Source organism: Bos javanicus, chromosome 15, assembly GCF_032452875.1.
Source record: "Bos javanicus breed banteng chromosome 15, ARS-OSU_banteng_1.0, whole genome shotgun sequence".
Taxonomy (NCBI): Eukaryota; Metazoa; Chordata; class Mammalia; order Artiodactyla; family Bovidae; genus Bos; species Bos javanicus.
The window spans coordinates 43,162,397-43,179,768 of record NC_083882.1 but is presented as its reverse complement, the minus strand read 5'-3'; the positions used below and the strand labels follow the sequence as shown (position 1 = coordinate 43,179,768).

General features: G+C 37.8%; 1 protein-coding gene across 3 annotated transcripts; it reads left to right on the top strand.

Moving 5' to 3' along the window:
- The first annotated feature begins 2 nt into the window (after positions 1-2).
- WEE1 (WEE1 G2 checkpoint kinase) lies at positions 3-14,199 on the top strand. 3 transcript variants are annotated; one of them, XM_061440831.1, is made up of 11 exons: positions 3-749; positions 2,191-2,396; positions 2,848-2,911; positions 3,347-3,519; positions 4,136-4,257; positions 7,764-7,910; positions 10,081-10,176; positions 10,264-10,349; positions 11,715-11,885; positions 11,978-12,123; positions 12,867-14,199. In XM_061440831.1, exons 1-11 carry the CDS (start codon positions 174-176, stop codon positions 13,018-13,020), a joined length of 1,941 nt encoding a protein of 646 aa, XP_061296815.1. In that variant the 5' UTR covers positions 3-173; the 3' UTR covers positions 13,021-14,199. The 3 variants fall into 3 exon arrangements, with proteins under 3 accessions (XP_061296815.1, XP_061296816.1, XP_061296817.1); XM_061440832.1 differs by lacking the exon at positions 3-749 and adding an exon at positions 770-1,408; XM_061440833.1 differs by lacking the exon at positions 3-749 and adding an exon at positions 1,417-2,013.
- Positions 14,200-17,372: the final 3,173 nt, after the last annotated feature.

Here is a 17,372-nt window from a genome sequence, read left to right as displayed (position 1 = left end):
CGGCGTTCGCCGCCGCCGCCGCCGCCGCCGCCGCCGCCGCCGCGCGGGCCCGCCGCAGCCGCGGCCCCCGGGCGCGCCTAGTCGCACGTGGCGGACCCGCCCCCTGGGCCGGCCGAGCCCTGGACTCCGCGGGCTCTGGTTCTCCGGTCCTCCGCCCCGGCCCCAGGGGCGCGATGAGCTTCCTGAGCCGGCAGCAGCCGCCGCCGCCCCGCCGCGCCGCGGCCTCCTGCACCTTGCGGCAGAAGCTGATCTTCTCGCCCTGCAGCGACTGTGAGGAGGAGGAGGAAGAAGAGGAGGAAGAAGGCAGCGGCCACAGCACCGGGGAGGACTCGGCCTTTCAGGAGCCCGACTCGCCTCTGCCTCCCGCGAGGAGCCCCACAGAGCCCGGGCCCGAGCGCCGTCGCTCTCCGGACACAATCCCCGGTAGCCCGGGGGAGCTAGAGGAGGACATGCTGCTGCGGGGCGCCTGCCCCGGCGCGGACGCGGCGGGCGGCGGGGCAGAGGGAGACTCGTGGGAGGAGGAGGGCTTCGGCTCCTCGTCTCCGGTCAAGTCGCCGGCCGCGCCCTACTTTCTGGGCAGCTCGTTCTCTCCAGTGCGCTGCGGAGGCCCGGGGGATGCGTCGCTGCGGGGCTGCGGGGCGCGCGGGGTCGGCGAGGGCGCCTGCTCGCCGCTGCCAGACTACCCGGGTACCCCGCCCCACAAGACCTTCCGCAAGCTGCGGCTCTTCGACACGCCGCACACCCCCAAGGTGAGAGGACGCGGCCGCCGGGGCGCCCAGAGCCCGCGCCGGCCCAGCCTTTTTAAAAGGCCGCGGCGCCGGGAGCGGAGCGCGGCGCTGCCCGGGTTCGGTTACATAACCGCCCGGCCTCACCCCAGCTCTCTCTCCGGCGCGGTAACAAAAAAGTTGGCAGTCTTTTTTTTGGGCCCTGCCCAGCAGTTGTCCGTTAAGATTATGTAACTGAACAATGGGCCTCGTCTGGAACTTCTTCATCTTTCAAAGGGGCTGATCGGCGCCGTCCAGGTGGCTGACGATTTAACGCCCGCCGAGTCGGGGCGGCCCCGAGCGTGGCAGGCGGGAGTGTGGCACCGATAACGCGGTTTGGAAGGATGCTCCAGTGGTGCTGGCCCGGCCACCTGACACTCCTCAGCGCCGCAGCCATCTGGTGCCTTTAAACGCAGTGATCACTCCTGTAATTTGGGCGGCGCACTCAGGAGTTCGGTTAAAAAAAAAAATGCACTTATCGTTTCGTATCAGGTGGCCTTTTGGGGGAAAGTTTGAGATACGGAGGGAGACTGCGCTTCGACTTGGGAGAAAAGGCTGGCCTTCAAGTATTTACAGCCTTAAAAAGGCTCGTAAATAACTCGGGGTAGCGTTTAAACCTCTTTCCGGAAAGAATATTTTATTTGGTAAGCGTTTGTTTACACTCGGGTTTGCAGTTCCCAAGTTTGATCAGCCGAAGTGTCTGGATTAGGAACGTCCAACTGTTAAAAACCAGCGTGGATTTTGTCGCCTGGACCCTCAGGCTTTCATACCATTGATAATGTCTCTTAAAGAAGTAGGTATTCAGCACCTGTGTGTTGAGTGGCAAGTGAGTATGCAGATTACCACTTGTAGAACTTTACAAGTAACAGCAGATTTTAAAGCAGACACTTACCGAAATTCAGACAGTATCGAACTTAAAAGATTAATGTGGAAAATGTACCTTTTAAAGTGAGTTTCAGTCCGCTTACTAGTCATAAACCTTAGGAGGTGTGTGCTTTTTGTGCCTTACTGTTTATTGGCCGACTTGCCCAAGGCAAGTCTGGAAGTGAGGGGAGGAGCTCTATGGTGGTGGCTTTCAAAGCCCTACTTGGATGGGGGAGGGGAGCTTTTATGTGACTCCCAGAATGCTTTCTATTTTTAGATGGATTGAAAGGTTTCTTAACTTTTAGCTCCTAGAGTGAACTTAATTTTAGTTTTCATTCATATTCTTTTTAGGGCTAGAGACCTGTTGACTTTTTCAGGAAAGGTAGTTAGTATCCAGCTTCAGGCTCCTAAGTAAACCACTGTCTATTTTGCTTGAAAGATTAACAAGGGTTGGTGTGTTGCTTTGACCTACACATTCAGCCAGGAGAAAGACTTGTTGAAAATTAGGTTGAGAAGGCTATCTATAGCACTTGGATCCTAAGCGTTTCTTTTCCTCTCCTAGAGTTTGCTCTCCAAAGCTCGAGGAATCGATTCCAGTTCTGTTAAACTCCGAGGTGGCTCTCTATTCATGGATACAGAAAAATCAGGAAAAAGGGAATTTGATGTTCGACAGACTCCTCAAGTGAATATTAATCCTTTTACTCCAGATTCTCTGTTACTGCATTCCTCAGGACAGTGTCGGAGAAGAAAGAGAGCATATTGGAATGAGTAAGTTATTTATTTTTCAACAGTTTGGTTCCTCAACCACCCAAGACTGGTTTGGCATAATTAAAATTTAATTTCAACCAAATGATTTGGAAGTTTATGGGCTGAGAATTTTCTCCATTACTAGCAATTTTCAGTAATCAGCTATGGCGTGGGAAAGGAAGAAAGAAAAGGTCTAGATAAATTCTAGTAAATCTGCTTCTGTCAAAATGAGGCAAGCAGAGAAAGTTGATTTAGAAAGGCTTTAATTTTGATATGTGTGGTGATGTTGGTATATATAAACAGGAACAACATTTTCATCACTTGGTCTGTATCTTGTCATTACAAAAGTAAATGCTTTCTTTTCGGTTTTCATTCATTAAATTTTCGTTTTGCTATATATCTGTCAGATAGTTTTGGATCTCTAGTTGATGGATCTGTCAAATACATTGATAGAAAAAATAATATTTTTCAGTTCCTGTGGTGAAGACATGGAAGCCAGTGATTATGAGTTTGAAGATGAAACTAGACCTGCTAAAGTCAGTAGCTTTTGATTTCCTTTTTATTGGTTTTTTAAAAAATTTTCTTTTTATTGATTTTTATATTTGTTTCTACTTAACAAGCTATCATATATACATGTTGAAATTGAAAGCCACTCAGTCATGTCTGACTCTTTTCGACCTCATGGACTATAGCTGGCCCGGCTCTTCCATCCGTGGAATTCTCCAGGAAAGAGTACTGCAGTGGGTTGCCATTTCCTTCTCTGGAGAATCTTCCTGCCCCAGGGATTGAACCCAGGTCTCCTGCATTGCAGGCAGATTCTCTACCAACTGAGCCACAAGGAAAGCCCATATATACATGTTAAATAAGCATTAAAACATAAGATAAAATTTTTAAATTTCATAGTGTTATCACCTTAGTGAAAAAATCACTTTTGTACCTTTATAAATACATGGATACACTTTTTATTACAGAGAATTACAATTACTGAAAGCAATATGAAGTCTCGATATACAACAGAATTTCATGAGCTAGAGAAGATTGGTTCTGGAGAATTTGGTTCTGTGTTTAAATGTGTGAAGAGGCTGGATGGATGCGTTTATGCCATAAAGCGATCAAAAAAGCCATTGGCTGGCTCTGTTGATGAGTATGTATTAAAGATTTTGTCTTTTGCTCTTTTGTTCATCAGTATGGTGTTAGAAATGTTAAGGTTTTAGGTGGTCAGTCACTGAATTTAATCTCTAATGTTTGAGAAGTTATAATGACTTAAATCAGATCCATTTCATTTTGTGCCATTTGTTTTTATTGGATTTGGTAGAGTAATATGAGGAGTCTGATCTTGGAGCCTAATTTAAATTTTGTATTTCTAGTAGCATCCATGAATTCACAGTAGAGTAGAATTTCATCTTTCCTGAATTGTAGGGCCAGCAAGATTCCTTCTTTCTAACATTCTTAAATGGCATGATGTGTGCTTAGTCGTGTCTTATTCTTTGCAACTCCATGGACCGTAGCCCACCAGGCTCCTCTGTGTGGAATTTGCCAGGCAAGAATACTGGAGTAGGTTGCCATTTCCTACTCCAGATTCTTTAATGGAAACCTTTGGGAAAATCTCATACAGAGTTTTAATCCTCTTTTAAGCAAGTTCTTCAGCATAATGAATGATAGATCCAGAAGTCAAGATTCTTTTATGAACTTTCAGATAAATTAACTCAGTTTATCTTAAATAAAAATGATTTATGATTCTCTTAATCTCAAACTTCTAGGCAGAATGCTTTGAGAGAAGTATATGCTCACGCAGTGCTTGGGCAACATTCTCATGTAGTTCGATACTTCTCTGCCTGGGCAGAAGATGATCATATGCTTATACAGAATGAATATTGTAACGGTGAGTAATGGTTCCCCTGTAAATGTGTAAGCTCAAGAAAATGAACACCAAGGAAATAATTTATTTTTTATCTAAAGTCTTGCTCTAATTCTATATATCTTTTACCTGTTATAAATTCAAAGATCAAAAGCCCTGACATGAAGTGCAAGTTATTCTTACCTGGAAGATAAGATTGAAAACCTTGTTTTTTCTACCTAGATAGTAGAACCATGCATATTATTTGTATGTCTGTTACTCAAATTAAACTGATTTTCTTGAGAGGATAGCAGCCTTGCCATGTATTTTGGTATTCCTAGCACTTAGCATAGTGTGGGGGAGGGATATAATAGTTAATAAGCCAAGCTCCCTGTATCTAGCCTTCCCTTTGCATTTCATTTTATGTGCTGCTGAAACTGATAATGGTTACTTGTAAAATGACAGTGACTCTCCATTGATATAAATTCAGCCATTTTTGAATCTTGCTCCCCCTACCATCTATCCACCCTTTGTTTACCACTAGAATCCACTGAAATGTTTCTGTAAAGAGAGAATTATTCTCATTAGGTCCCTAGCTGTGCTTGCCTCCTTTCTTCCTCCCTGCCTGCCCCCAAAAAGCATTTATAGAGGTTTAACTTTGGACCTTTATATGGTTTTGAATTTCAGCAGGTCCTTCAACAGTCATCCTGGGTCCTTCCTTTTTCACTAAATCTTTACCAAAGTCCTGGCCTCACTTCTGATTCTTACAGATCTGTTATTAAACACCTAAAATTTTGTATATGATGGATTTTTATTTCTGTACATCTTCAGTGAAATATTAGAGAACTTAGAATTTATTGAATACTTGAGTAGTGAAGATTATTTTTGTTGATTCTCATTTTTTCCCCTAAGACTAGCCATTTCATAGCTTGTGAATAAATAAGTGGTATAAGTAGTAGATCAAGTTTTCTGTTTTGGAAAATAATGAACAAAACAGATGTAGAAGATCCATTTCTCATACCTGACTTCTCACTGAGTTGTCATTTTATTCTACACCCTTGAAAAAATATAATTGTTCAGTATGCAGCATTGCTGCTGCTTTCACAAATCTCTTGAAATGTTTCTATTCATATCATCAAAATATTTATGTAGCTGTCACCTGTGGCTTTGTGGACTATTCTGTTGCTTAACCTCCATTTTTTAGTTACTGCACTTACTAATAGTATAACTTGATCATAATACCTTCTTTCCTCCATATTTGCTAGACACCATCTCCTTCTAGTTTCTTTCTACCTCTCACCTTGTTGATGTGACTTGCTGTCAGCCACAGTCCAGAAATCACAAATTTGTAGCAACCTACCAAATACGTGGTTGTGTTATTTAGTTGATTCTGAGATAACTGGCTTGGGCCTGGGATTTGAGTGAGGGGGATGAGCCGTTTTGCTACCCTCTCAGATTACAAAGACCCTGTCCTGTAATAAGGTTAGATTATAAAATAATCTTTTGAAATAATTTATTATTTTGGAGCAGTCTTAAGCACTTTAGGAATATGGATCTTTAAAAAAATAAATAAACTTGTGTAAAATAGAACAGCCTCTTTGTATGATGTTTTGCTTAGATGAAAGAAAATGAGGCTGTCTAGATATATTTGTGAGCTCTTCTGTTTGCGTTTTCCACCATTTTCTCCACATAAACCCTAAATGTCCTAATAGACCTAGCTAGATCCTTTTCTGTAGTTTCACAGGGATGGATTCTGTTATCATTCATTTGTAGTGTTGATTAACTGATATCCTTTATCTTAACTGATTTTTTATCAAAAACAGTTGTTTGCATTTTGAGCCTGTTTTCTTGATTTGGTGATAGATGGAATTTCTACTCTTGATAAGCAGGTGTAGAAAAATGTTAATTGATAGCGCAGGAGAACCTGAAATATCAGATGAATGGTTTGCTCTTCTCACCTTTCTTACCCTTTCAGCAGCAAGATAGAAGAAACTGGCCCAGCTGTAGTAGCTAGACCCATTAAAAAGCAGCCATATTATTTCTTGGTGAACTTGATCTAGGACTTCAAATTCACATATCCCAAAAAGCTTATTGACCTGCTCCCTTCTAGAGCTCTCTTTTTCCCACAGTTCAAGATTTGTACAAATTAAGTTTGGAGAACATACTTAATCCTAAACTATACAGGTGTGTGATTTACTTTTATTTTTACCGCACATTTGATGTTTTTGCTGTTTAGACTTGTTCAAATTATAGGACCTCCTTTTCTGAGTAGTGTATCATTGACCTAGATTTTTATTACCTTGCTTCTGGTTTTATTATTCCCAACTAAGCTTTAAGCAGAAGTGGTTTGTTTATTTTTTAAACATAACTCCTCATTTCCTCTGAGACAGAGTATAAACAAAGTTTTTAATAAAACTTATGAAGTATAAAGTTTTTTAAAGTATAAACAAATTAGCTGATAGGTTTGATTCTATAAAAGCAGGTTTGTTCTTATTCATAGTAAGAGTGGTATAAATTAAAACTATACTAAGATACTGGATTTTACTTATAAAATTTGTAGACTCTGTTGTTATGTGTGTGGGAAAATAGGTATTCTCGTACATTAAGCATGGAAGTGTGATTTGGTACAGCCTTCTCTAAAGGGGACTGTGTGTGTGTGTAATCGTCCAGATTTGTCTTCCAAATCCCCAGATTTACATAACCTTATGCTAGCGGATTTTAAGTATTAGCCTTTTGAAATCAGGAATTGAGTGTGTTTTATGTGAGCTTTCAGAGGCAATCAAGTCTTGGCATTGATACTGTGAAAACCAACCCAAAACTGTTTTGTAGGGTAAATGGAAATGGCGCTCTCAGCTATAGGAATTTATCCTATATGTAATAAAATAGTGTCTCATACACCCAATGAATGTGTATAGTACACTGTATATACCATTTGACCCAGCAGTTTGTTTGTAGGAGATAACAAAATATGTGTGAATTCCTGAGACTATAATTTGTAGTATTGAAAAGTGAAAGTGAAATCGCTCAGTCGTGTCCGACTCTTTGCGACCTCATGTACTGTAGCCTACCAGGCTCCTCCCTCCCTGGGATTCTCCAGGCAAGAGTATTAAAGGCTTGGAAATCATTTTTAAATGTCCATCAATTAGGGGATTGGTTAGTGCATTACCATTCAACTATGCAATGGAATTTTGTATACCTAAGAAAGGAGTGGTCTTTGTATATTATAAAGAATGATCTTCAAGATAATGAAAATGTGTTATTGCTTGTATAAAAAGGAGTTGAAAAGAATTCATAACATTACTCTGGGAAAGAGAACTAGGTGGGTTGCTAGAGTATGTATTGATAAGACAGAGACTTTATATTATAGTTTGTACACATGTGAGTGTTTTAGCTAGTGAAAGAATAAATACAATTTTGATTTCACAAGCAGGTTGAAGAGAATAGGTCCTGTAAAATGTCACTTTCTTGGTTGCGTCTAGTCATACAGTAAAGATGAAAGAAAAATGGTATTTCAGAAAGAAGAAAATTCTAACTTTTCTTGTGTTTGTTAGGTGGCAGTTTAGCCGATGCCATAAGTGAAAACTACAGAAGTATGAGTTACTTTACAGAAGCAGAGTTGAAGGATCTCCTCTTACAAGTTGGCCGGGGCTTGAGGTATATTCATTCAATGTCTTTAGTTCACATGGATATAAAGCCTAGTAAGTATTACAGATCATCTGACCTATATATGTTCTTTAGGGTTTTATAGAATAAATGATTTCATTAAAACAATATGGCAACATAAAACATTTTACTATGTTTTTTCATTGTTAGTTTTTTTTTAACTTTTTATTTTATACTGGAGTATAGCTGATTAACAATTTGTAATAGTTTCAGGTGGACAGCAAAGGGACTCAGCCATACAAATACATGTATCCATTCTTGCCCCAACTCCCCTCCCATCTAGGCTGCCACGTAACACTGAGCAGAATTCCCTGTACTGTACGGTAGGACCTTGTTGGCTATCCATTTTAAATTCAGCAGTGTGTACATTTCATTTTAGCTTTAAAAGATTTTTGACCCACTTAGTAGTATTGTTTCATTTCCCATCACCTCTTCCCTTGTTACACCAAAAGATCTGAAATAATACTCTCATTGTTACTAAAAGCTGAAAAAAAATGTTCTGCATCTTATGGGAACCACAGTCTTAGAGTGGGACTGATGGGGAGACTAAAAGAACTCATGTTTAAAGCCTGTCTCTTGTACTAGGCTATATAGATCTGTACTTTTAAATTAATGCTGGTGCGGCTAAGAGGGTTATTGTTATTACTGTTTTGTTCAGAAAAGAAAATGGTACATGCATTTTTATTTTGCGTTTAAAAAAGGATGCAAGTGAATCCTACACTAACATTTTAGTGCAGATCCCTCTCGTCAAAAGTCACGTCGTAAGGTACATACTGTTTTAGAACTTTTTTTAAAAGACACTGTCTCTACCTTTCCATTTCAATAATTATCTACTTGCCAGGTCATATTAAAATTATTCCTAGTTGACCAAAGTCCTTAGCAGTTGCTTCATCCAAACTAGCGTCCATTTCAGAACCATGCATTACATCAGGGTAAATCCATTTTCTTTTTTAAGGTTTTACTCTTCCCCTACTTATATAATAACAATACAGACCTTGTTTTGCCAGATTTCCTTTCTTCTGGGTTCGACTGGTTGCTTCGTTGCATCATTTAGCTAATTCCTTTTTCTATCCTTTAATTTAGAAGTTATAACTAAAAAGTTAAGGATTTTAGGGATTTAAGGGATTTAAGTTAAACATTTTAGGCTAGGTGTTTTTAGGCATTGTCAGGTGGATTCTTTACCGTTTGAGCCACCAGGGAAACCCAACTGAAAGGTTGATGGATTTAAGTAAACATTTTAGGCTTGAGTGTTTTTAAATTGAATTACTGAGGTTCTTTTCTTTTTTTAATCTACGCTAAGTCGTGTCCTACTCTATGCAACCCCATGGACTGTGATTTAAATCATTTTTCGCAACTTAATTATATGAATTATATGAAGAATTTTTGTATGTCAACTTATTAAAACATTTATTTTCAAAAAGAAAAAATTAAGTTTGAACTGGTTGCAATTAATGTAGATCATTGAGGTTTCCCCATACTCATAGCTTGTATTTAATGTTATACAAATATAGGGGACCATTACATTACAGGTACAAAAGTTGAAAATATTAAGGCATGTGATGTTTTAAATTTACAAATATCCCCATAAAATAAGTTGTCCTGTAAATAAAATTGAAAAGACGCTAGTGAATGAAACATTGATAAAACTACTAAAATAAAGTTTGCTGCTGAAACTTATATTTATATAACCTTACCTGCATTAGATGAAGAAGAAGTTTGTGTACAGTAGAAATAGTGAACCACAAAACCTCTTTGGGTTGTAGATGCTGTATGGTCAGCCAAACTCAATAACTGCATGACTTGTTTTCACACCAGCCTTGTAGCATTAGATTAAAATTTGTGCCTCAGTAGCATCACAGAGTCGGACACGACTGAAGTGACTTAGCAGCAGCAGCATCATGAATTAGTATGTTAATTGCCCTTTGTATTATTTCTAAGTAATTAGAACTGCTGAAGATCAATGTGTAGCTGACAAGAGTCTAATGCAGTGGTTTTCAAGTGTTAAAGGACCAGTGCTAGACCAGAAAGTACATTTCTGTATTTTCTGTATCTAGAAAATACAGTCCCCTTTCATTCTTACTGGGTTTGGGTAGAACACATAATCTATATATTTAAGCGCTTTCTGAATGATTCGTTGTATGACTTGTTTGTGAACTTTGATTCTATTAATTGTTAGTATGGCTTACCTAAATAACTGTTTGACAGGTAATATTTTCATATCTCGAACTTCAATCCCAAATGCTGCCTCTGAAGAAGGAGATGAAGATGACTGGGCATCCAACAAAGTTATGTTTAAAATAGGTAAGAAAGAAAAGTAACCAAATTATTTCCTTAAAATAAAGGCTGTTTTGTTTTAATTCTTGACTGTATTTTTTTCAATACTTCTAGGTGACCTTGGACATGTAACAAGGATCTCTAGTCCACAAGTTGAAGAGGGTGATAGCCGTTTTCTTGCAAATGAAGTTTTACAGGAGGTAGTTTTTCTTCTTTAAGCCATTTGCTTTGTAACACTTATTATCAGATGCTAGAAAACTATAAATGCAGATGTACTGAAATTTTAAGCTAATAACCAGTAGAAAGATAATACAGAATAGAAAGTGTAAACTATTAGCTTGTTGGGGTATTTAATCTAGCAAAAGTCAATAAAGGCAAAAATTTATCATATTCAACAGTGGTGGGGTTGCAGTAAAAAAAAAGTTTCCACGCATTACTGGTGAAACTTTAAAATGACAATGTCTTTTCGGAGATCAAAGTGTTAACATCTGTCAACATTTTAAAGTCACATTCCCTTTTACCCAGAATTTCTATTTCTAGGAGTCTCTCTTAAAGAAATATTCATATACAAATAAATTGAGAATGTTAATATTTAGCAATAAAGGAATGATTAAATAAAGTATGGATACAGTTAATAATGTGAAAGTATGTGTTAGTCACTTAGTTGTGTCCAACTCTTTGCGACCCCATAGACCATAGCCCGCCAGGCTCCTCTGTCCGTAGAATTCTCCAGGCAAGAATACTGGAGTGGGTTGCCATTTCTTTCTCCAGGGGACAACTTCCTGACCCAGGGATTGAACCCAAGTCTCCTGGATTGCAGGCAGATTCTTTGCCATCTGAGCCATCTGGGAAGCCCCATAGTTAATAATACTATTTCAAAAACAGTGTTGTAAAATATTTCTTGATAAGCGTTTTTGAATGGAAATAGAATAACTAGAACAAATGAATTGTATGACACTATTCTGTTTATGTATATTTGTGTTGTATATGTATATGCATATTTCTAACTTGTTGATGTTTGTAGTTTCATATGAATGCCCCAAGAGCTAAAGTTTCTTCTGAAAGTTGAGTGAGGCTGGTGATAAAGGGGAGGCCTTTTAGAAATAACCTGAATACTTTTAGAAATGTATTTACCATCCCACCCCAAAGTGTATTGTTGTTTAGTCGCTAAGTCGTGTCCTACTCTTTGCAACCCCATGGACTGTAGCTCGCCAGACTCCTCTGTCCGTGGAATTTCCCAGGCAGGAGTACTGCAGTGGGTTACCATTCCTTCTCTGGGGGATCATCCCAGCCCTGGGGTTAAACCTGTGTCTCCTGCATTGTCAGGCGGATTCTGTCCCACTGAGTTACCAGGAAAGCCCCAGAGTGTATATAACTTTGTCATTAAAAAAAGTATAATCTCCCCAAATTTAGCTTGTTCTCTGAGTATGTCCTAAATTTAAATGTATCACTGGACATTTTAATTTCGTCTTATTTCTCACCCAAATCATCATTGAGGTGTAATCTTACTTTATTTTGACAATCTTTATATTCCCTTAACTTTTTTTTTCCCTTTAATTTTACAGAACTATACTCACCTTCCAAAAGCAGATATTTTTGCCCTTGCCCTCACAGTGGTATGTGCTGCTGGTGCTGAGCCTCTTCCCAGAAATGGAGACCAATGGCATGAAATTAGACAGGGTAGATTACCTCGGATTCCACAAGTGCTTTCGCAAGAATTTACAGAGTTGCTAAAAGTGAGCATTTTATATGTGAAGCACTTTATTGACACAGTTCAATATTTTATTAAATTGCATATCTTTGTGTTAATTTTACTTCTCTTTTTAAGGTTATGATTCATCCAGATCCAGAGAGAAGACCTTCAGCAATGGCACTGGTAAAGCATTCAGTATTACTATCTGCTTCAAGGAAGAGTGCAGAACAATTACGAATAGAATTGAATGCTGAAAAGTTCAAAAATTCACTTCTGCAGAAGTAAGTGATGGGGTTTTTGTTTTGTTTTTTAGTTTCTCATTTTTATTCTCAGATTTTAATTAGAAATGATTTATACTTTCCATCAGTGAAGAATAAAGTGGCTTGGCATGTTATATGGTTAAAGTTTGGGGACTTCTGTCTTGATATTTGACCTATAAATTGGCATTGTTTCTAAACTTTGAAATTATGGACTTAAAAGGTTTTTAAACCTGCATATGTTCAAAAGTGGTGATAATCCTTATGCCCAAATTGTCCCAAAAGCTAAAATGAGCAGGTATCAGTTTTTTCTCTCCAAACTCTTGTCATAAATGACATTCTCCTCAAAATGTTCTGTGTACTTTTATGAAAGGATGAAATTAATGTCAATTGGGTTAGATGATTTTCACATTTGATCTGAATGACCTTTGACATTTTTGGAAAACTGGTTGGAGTGTTTATCTAATTCATTTGCTTTATTGCTACCATTTTTATACTAACCTAATAAAACTGACTTGAAATACTTAAAGGTTATTTTGCCATTAGTTTGATAGCCAGCATAGTTCATATAAAGAGGAAATAGAATTCTTTTGTCTCTTATGTAAATAGATTTTCACTTTTTTTTTCTCTTTAATTGTATCTTGGAGTAATGATGGCACACAAAAATCTCCCAACTGATAATGTAGTTTGTATTTGGCCTCTTAGGATCCCTTTCTGGGTTTAATACAGTAGGTGAAAAGTCTTGTTTCCTATTTTTATGTTGTTAGAGAACTCAAGAAAGCCCAGATGGCAAAAGCTGCAGCTGAGGAAAGAGCACTCTTCACTGATCGGATGGCTACCAGGTCCACCACCCAGAGTAATAGAACATCTCGACTTATTGGAAAGAAAATGAACCGCTCTGTCAGCCTTACCATATACTGAACTACTCATTACCCACCTCCCCCCAAAAAAACTGTGACAAGAGGAAGCTAGGTTGAAATCACTGCTACAATCCAGTTAGCAATTCCTTTTTCAATCGGTGTCAGTAATTTTACTGAAGTACCTTTTAGGACTTATTTGTGAATTACAGTTGAAAGCTGTATTTTGACCAGTGCTTTATCAGGCTTTTGTCTGGTCTTACCAGTCTGTCTTCTGTAGGATGTCGGTCACTGTTGGATGTTACACCAGCCTGTCCAGGGTTAACCACTGTGGTGGTGTGCTGCTTATTGTTTGCTGTTGCATTGTAATAAAAGGTATCTTTTCCTGTAGTGACCTGTACAAGGACTCAAGGGCTTTATTACATACCTGTTCTCCCTTTGAAGGGAATGCTAAGAGACTCAGTACTCCTCAGCTTTCAATGTACCTGTGTGTCAATCTTATATTTCTTTTTTTTTTTTTCTAAATTGTGAATTATACTTGTATACCCAACTGGGAGCACTTTGTAGGCATTGCATGAACCATGGAGTGATAATTCTGTGGAAGTACTGCCTTGTGAATTTGCTGCTATTTTAGTTTTGTCTTTGCTGTAAAATTGTAGCATTAAACAATCATTGTTGTTAATAGGCTTTCTTTTTAAAACAATTATGTGAAATATATAGCTGCTCTTGATGAAAGTAGCTATTTGCCTTTTTTTTTCTTTGAACTTTGAAGCTAGTGCATTGGAGAAATGCACCTCCCTCCCCTCCTTTGGAATGCTATATTAATGTAGTATAATTATTACTGGTTTTGTACTTTTTTCCTGATAATACCCTTCTCTGACTCTTTAAAAAATGTTTTCTCCTTCCACCCAAGTTTTGTACCTGATTGTATTGTTAGTCTGTTTTTAAATGTTTTGCCCGGTTTCTCTTCAATATTTGTGTATATAAACTAATCTTGGTGATACTGTACATAGCTGTTTGAAATGGCAGAATGATTTCTGACTATCCCAAGCTTTTCACAAAATATATTTTATCTGTGATTAGCCATTTGACTAATAATACTGGCTAACAGATACTGCAAAAAAAAAAAAAAATAGAATTTGTTGTTTTTCTATTAATTTTCTTTTAAAACATGTTTGCACTTGTCTGTTTGACTTGTGTTTTATTAACATTGATTGGCATATTAAAAGTCACTCTGAGCTTACCTTCATTGTGTGAATCTTTGTGGTGCCTGTTTTCTACTATTTTATCTCCATTATCACTACATTTTTTTTTTAACACATTTTAAAATGTTGAATATAATGTATTTAAAGTACTAAAGACAGAGGACACATTTTTGATAGAGTATGAAACATGATTTAATGATGAGCTTTAGTTCACATTGGGCTTCCCTTGTAGCTCAGTTGGTAAAGACTCCACCTGCAATGCAGGAAACCCTGGTTCAATTCCTCGGTCAGAAAGATCCCTGGGGAGAAAGGGATAGGCTACCCATTCCAGTATTCTTGGGCTCCCCTCATGTCAGCTGGTAAAGAATCTGCCTCCAGTGCAGGAGACGGGTTCTATCCTTCGGTTGGGAACATCCTTTGGAGAAGGGAATAGCTAGCTACCCACTCCAGTATTCTGGCCTGGAGAAGTCCATGGACTGTATAGTCCATGGGATCACAAAGAGTTGGACACAACTGAGTGACTTTCACTTTCATTTTATTCCACATTAGTTAAATTTTGAGATTTAAGAAAAATTTACCCATCAACCTTGAATGTTTTTTGTCATTATAAATAACATCTTTATATCACATTGGATATTATGCATTTGATCTGCTAGAAATGCATAATGTGGTTTGAAATAGCTCTAAGTTAATATAATGGATAGGACTTATAACTTTAATTTGAACTGAGTGCCAGAAGAGAGTTTTGAAGTGGGGAGGGTTTTAACTCACTAAACTGGACTAGATTTTAGAATTGATAGTGTAAATTTAAGTGATTAACAGTGCTAATTCTACACATCTTTTTCTGACAAATTAGTAGTGAAGGCCGTTTAGCAGGTAAAAATGTCACAAGATCCTTGTGCTTTTTCATCATGGGTACATACATCATTTCTTCATTAGGGTCCATTTATTTCTGCTATTAGCGTTTCTAAAAACCTTGATTATTTTAGCTTTTAAACGCAATTTAGAGGTGTGAGAGGAGTTGATAGAGACATAAAAAGTAGATATATTAAAGTTGATAGGTGTGGGAGACAGGAAAAAGTTACATAGGCTAGAGCAAGTAATACGTTTTAGCCACTGAGGACAAAGCTATAAAGAAGTATAATAATTGGTGTTTATTAGCATCACTAAGTCATTAAGGTGCATTTTTCTAGTGCACTAGCTTCAAAGAAAAAACTAGATGTTTTTCATCAAGATTTGTAGTAAATTTTTCTCATTGTTTAAGAGTATTTGATTGAGTAGGAAAAAAGTCTGATTTTCAAAGAGAGTTCTTAGGCTATCTGAAAGCTGATAAAAGAGTTGGGCTCATATTCAGTGTAAGATACTTAACATTAAGTGCCTTTTTTTGTGATAACTGGTAGACCAAAGAAATGGTCTTTGTCCACTAGATACTCAAGATAAAATATAGAAGACTCATGTAAACACAAAATGACAATAAAATTTGTTTAGTGCTGTGTTGGAGGAATGGTTCAAAGGACAACTGCAAGATATGCAGTTGTTGGGAAAATGCTGGTGGCAGATTAGAGAATGGACCATGGCAATTATGTTTGGCTTGGTTTCAAAGCCATTGTACTAAATCAGGGTAAGATTAAGGAGGGCCTGAACTAAGAGGCCTATGGATGGAAACAAGGGGATGGGATTTCATTAGGAACACTATGTTGAACACTTTATAATAGAATGAGAATTTGTTAGCATAGCATCAGGATTGGGGAAAACTGCAAGTGCTAATATGGAAGCATTGAAGAAACTTCCCAGAAAAATCACTTAAATTGCAGAGGTCTGTTATTGTTTGAGACAGATATTTAACAATGATACAGTTACTTTTTTGGGAAGCTAACTTTAGTGAGGAAGAAAATATTTAAAATATTTAAAAATTTTAAATATTAAAATAATTTTATATTTAATTTAATTATATTTAAATTATACTTAAATATATATTATATAATATATAATTAATTTAATTATAAATATTAAATATTAATTTTTTAAAATTAAATATTTAAAATATTGACTATGCAGTTGGGTAGGAGGAATCATATTGCAGTTGGCTACAAATTGACACCGTTGCCTTACCTTTATCTTGCCAAGAATCGAAGGCAATCCCCTTAAATTAATGCCTTTTGAAGAGCCAGTTCTCAAACTTCGGTTTTTACTCTGTTCCAGAGGGCAAAAAATGGTACTTAATTGATAACAGCTGGGTTTGGATAATGCTTTGACTGTCTCCCAATTCTTAAGCAGCAGCATCCTGCCTGATAGTTTTTCTTCCTCTCATTCATATCCACAAAGCGTCTCACTGACTTTAGCCAACAGATCAGAGTTGTTGCATCCTTAAGATATTTATATTTGTGAAATTATTAAAGGTCAATTAAAGCAATTAGCAAAGAAGATGAATCAAAAGGAATTGTGGAAGTGTTTTAGATATTGGTTTTTAAAATTTATTATTTGTTTGTTTTGGACACTGAAAATCATAATTGAAGCCCTGGAACTAGGAATTTGGAGGAAACTGCCTCAGTGTTTTGAAGGCGTTTGTATAACTGTAAAAAAAATCACTGAAACCGGTCAGCATTGCAGAGTGAGCAGATCTAGACATTTGTCCCGCAAACCTGGTTGTATTGTTAGGTGTTTCTCAGAGGCTCAGCAAAGTAGATTTTTATGAGATGCAGGTTTGATTTCTGGGTCAGGGAGATCTCCTGGAGGAGGAAATGGCAACCCACTCCAGTATTCTTGCCTGGGTAATCCCATGGACAGAGGAGCCTAGTGGGCTACAGTCCATGAGGTTGCAGAGTCAGACATGACTGAGCACGCACGCACATAAGACATCATTGAAACTGCCCCTCTTCCAACATTTAGTTTTCAGAAACTTTGAGAGGCCTCTTTTTTTCTTTGTGGCAGATGACCCTAATTTTCAATGTAGTTCAGAAGTCTCCTAGAATAAGGAAAAATATCTGTGTATGCCCTAGGAAGAGTTACCAGCAAGAGAGCACATGTTCTGTCCAAACTTCATTAAGAGTTTAAGAAACCTCAGCCAGTCCATCCTATGAAGAAAAATGCCTCAAAGGAACATTTATATCATAGTTCATATTGTTTAGTTTTATACGGTTAATAAATATTTTGAAGAGCACATTTTTTGTTTTGAGTTTTGACATTCTTAAGGTAGGAAATGAGTTTCTAA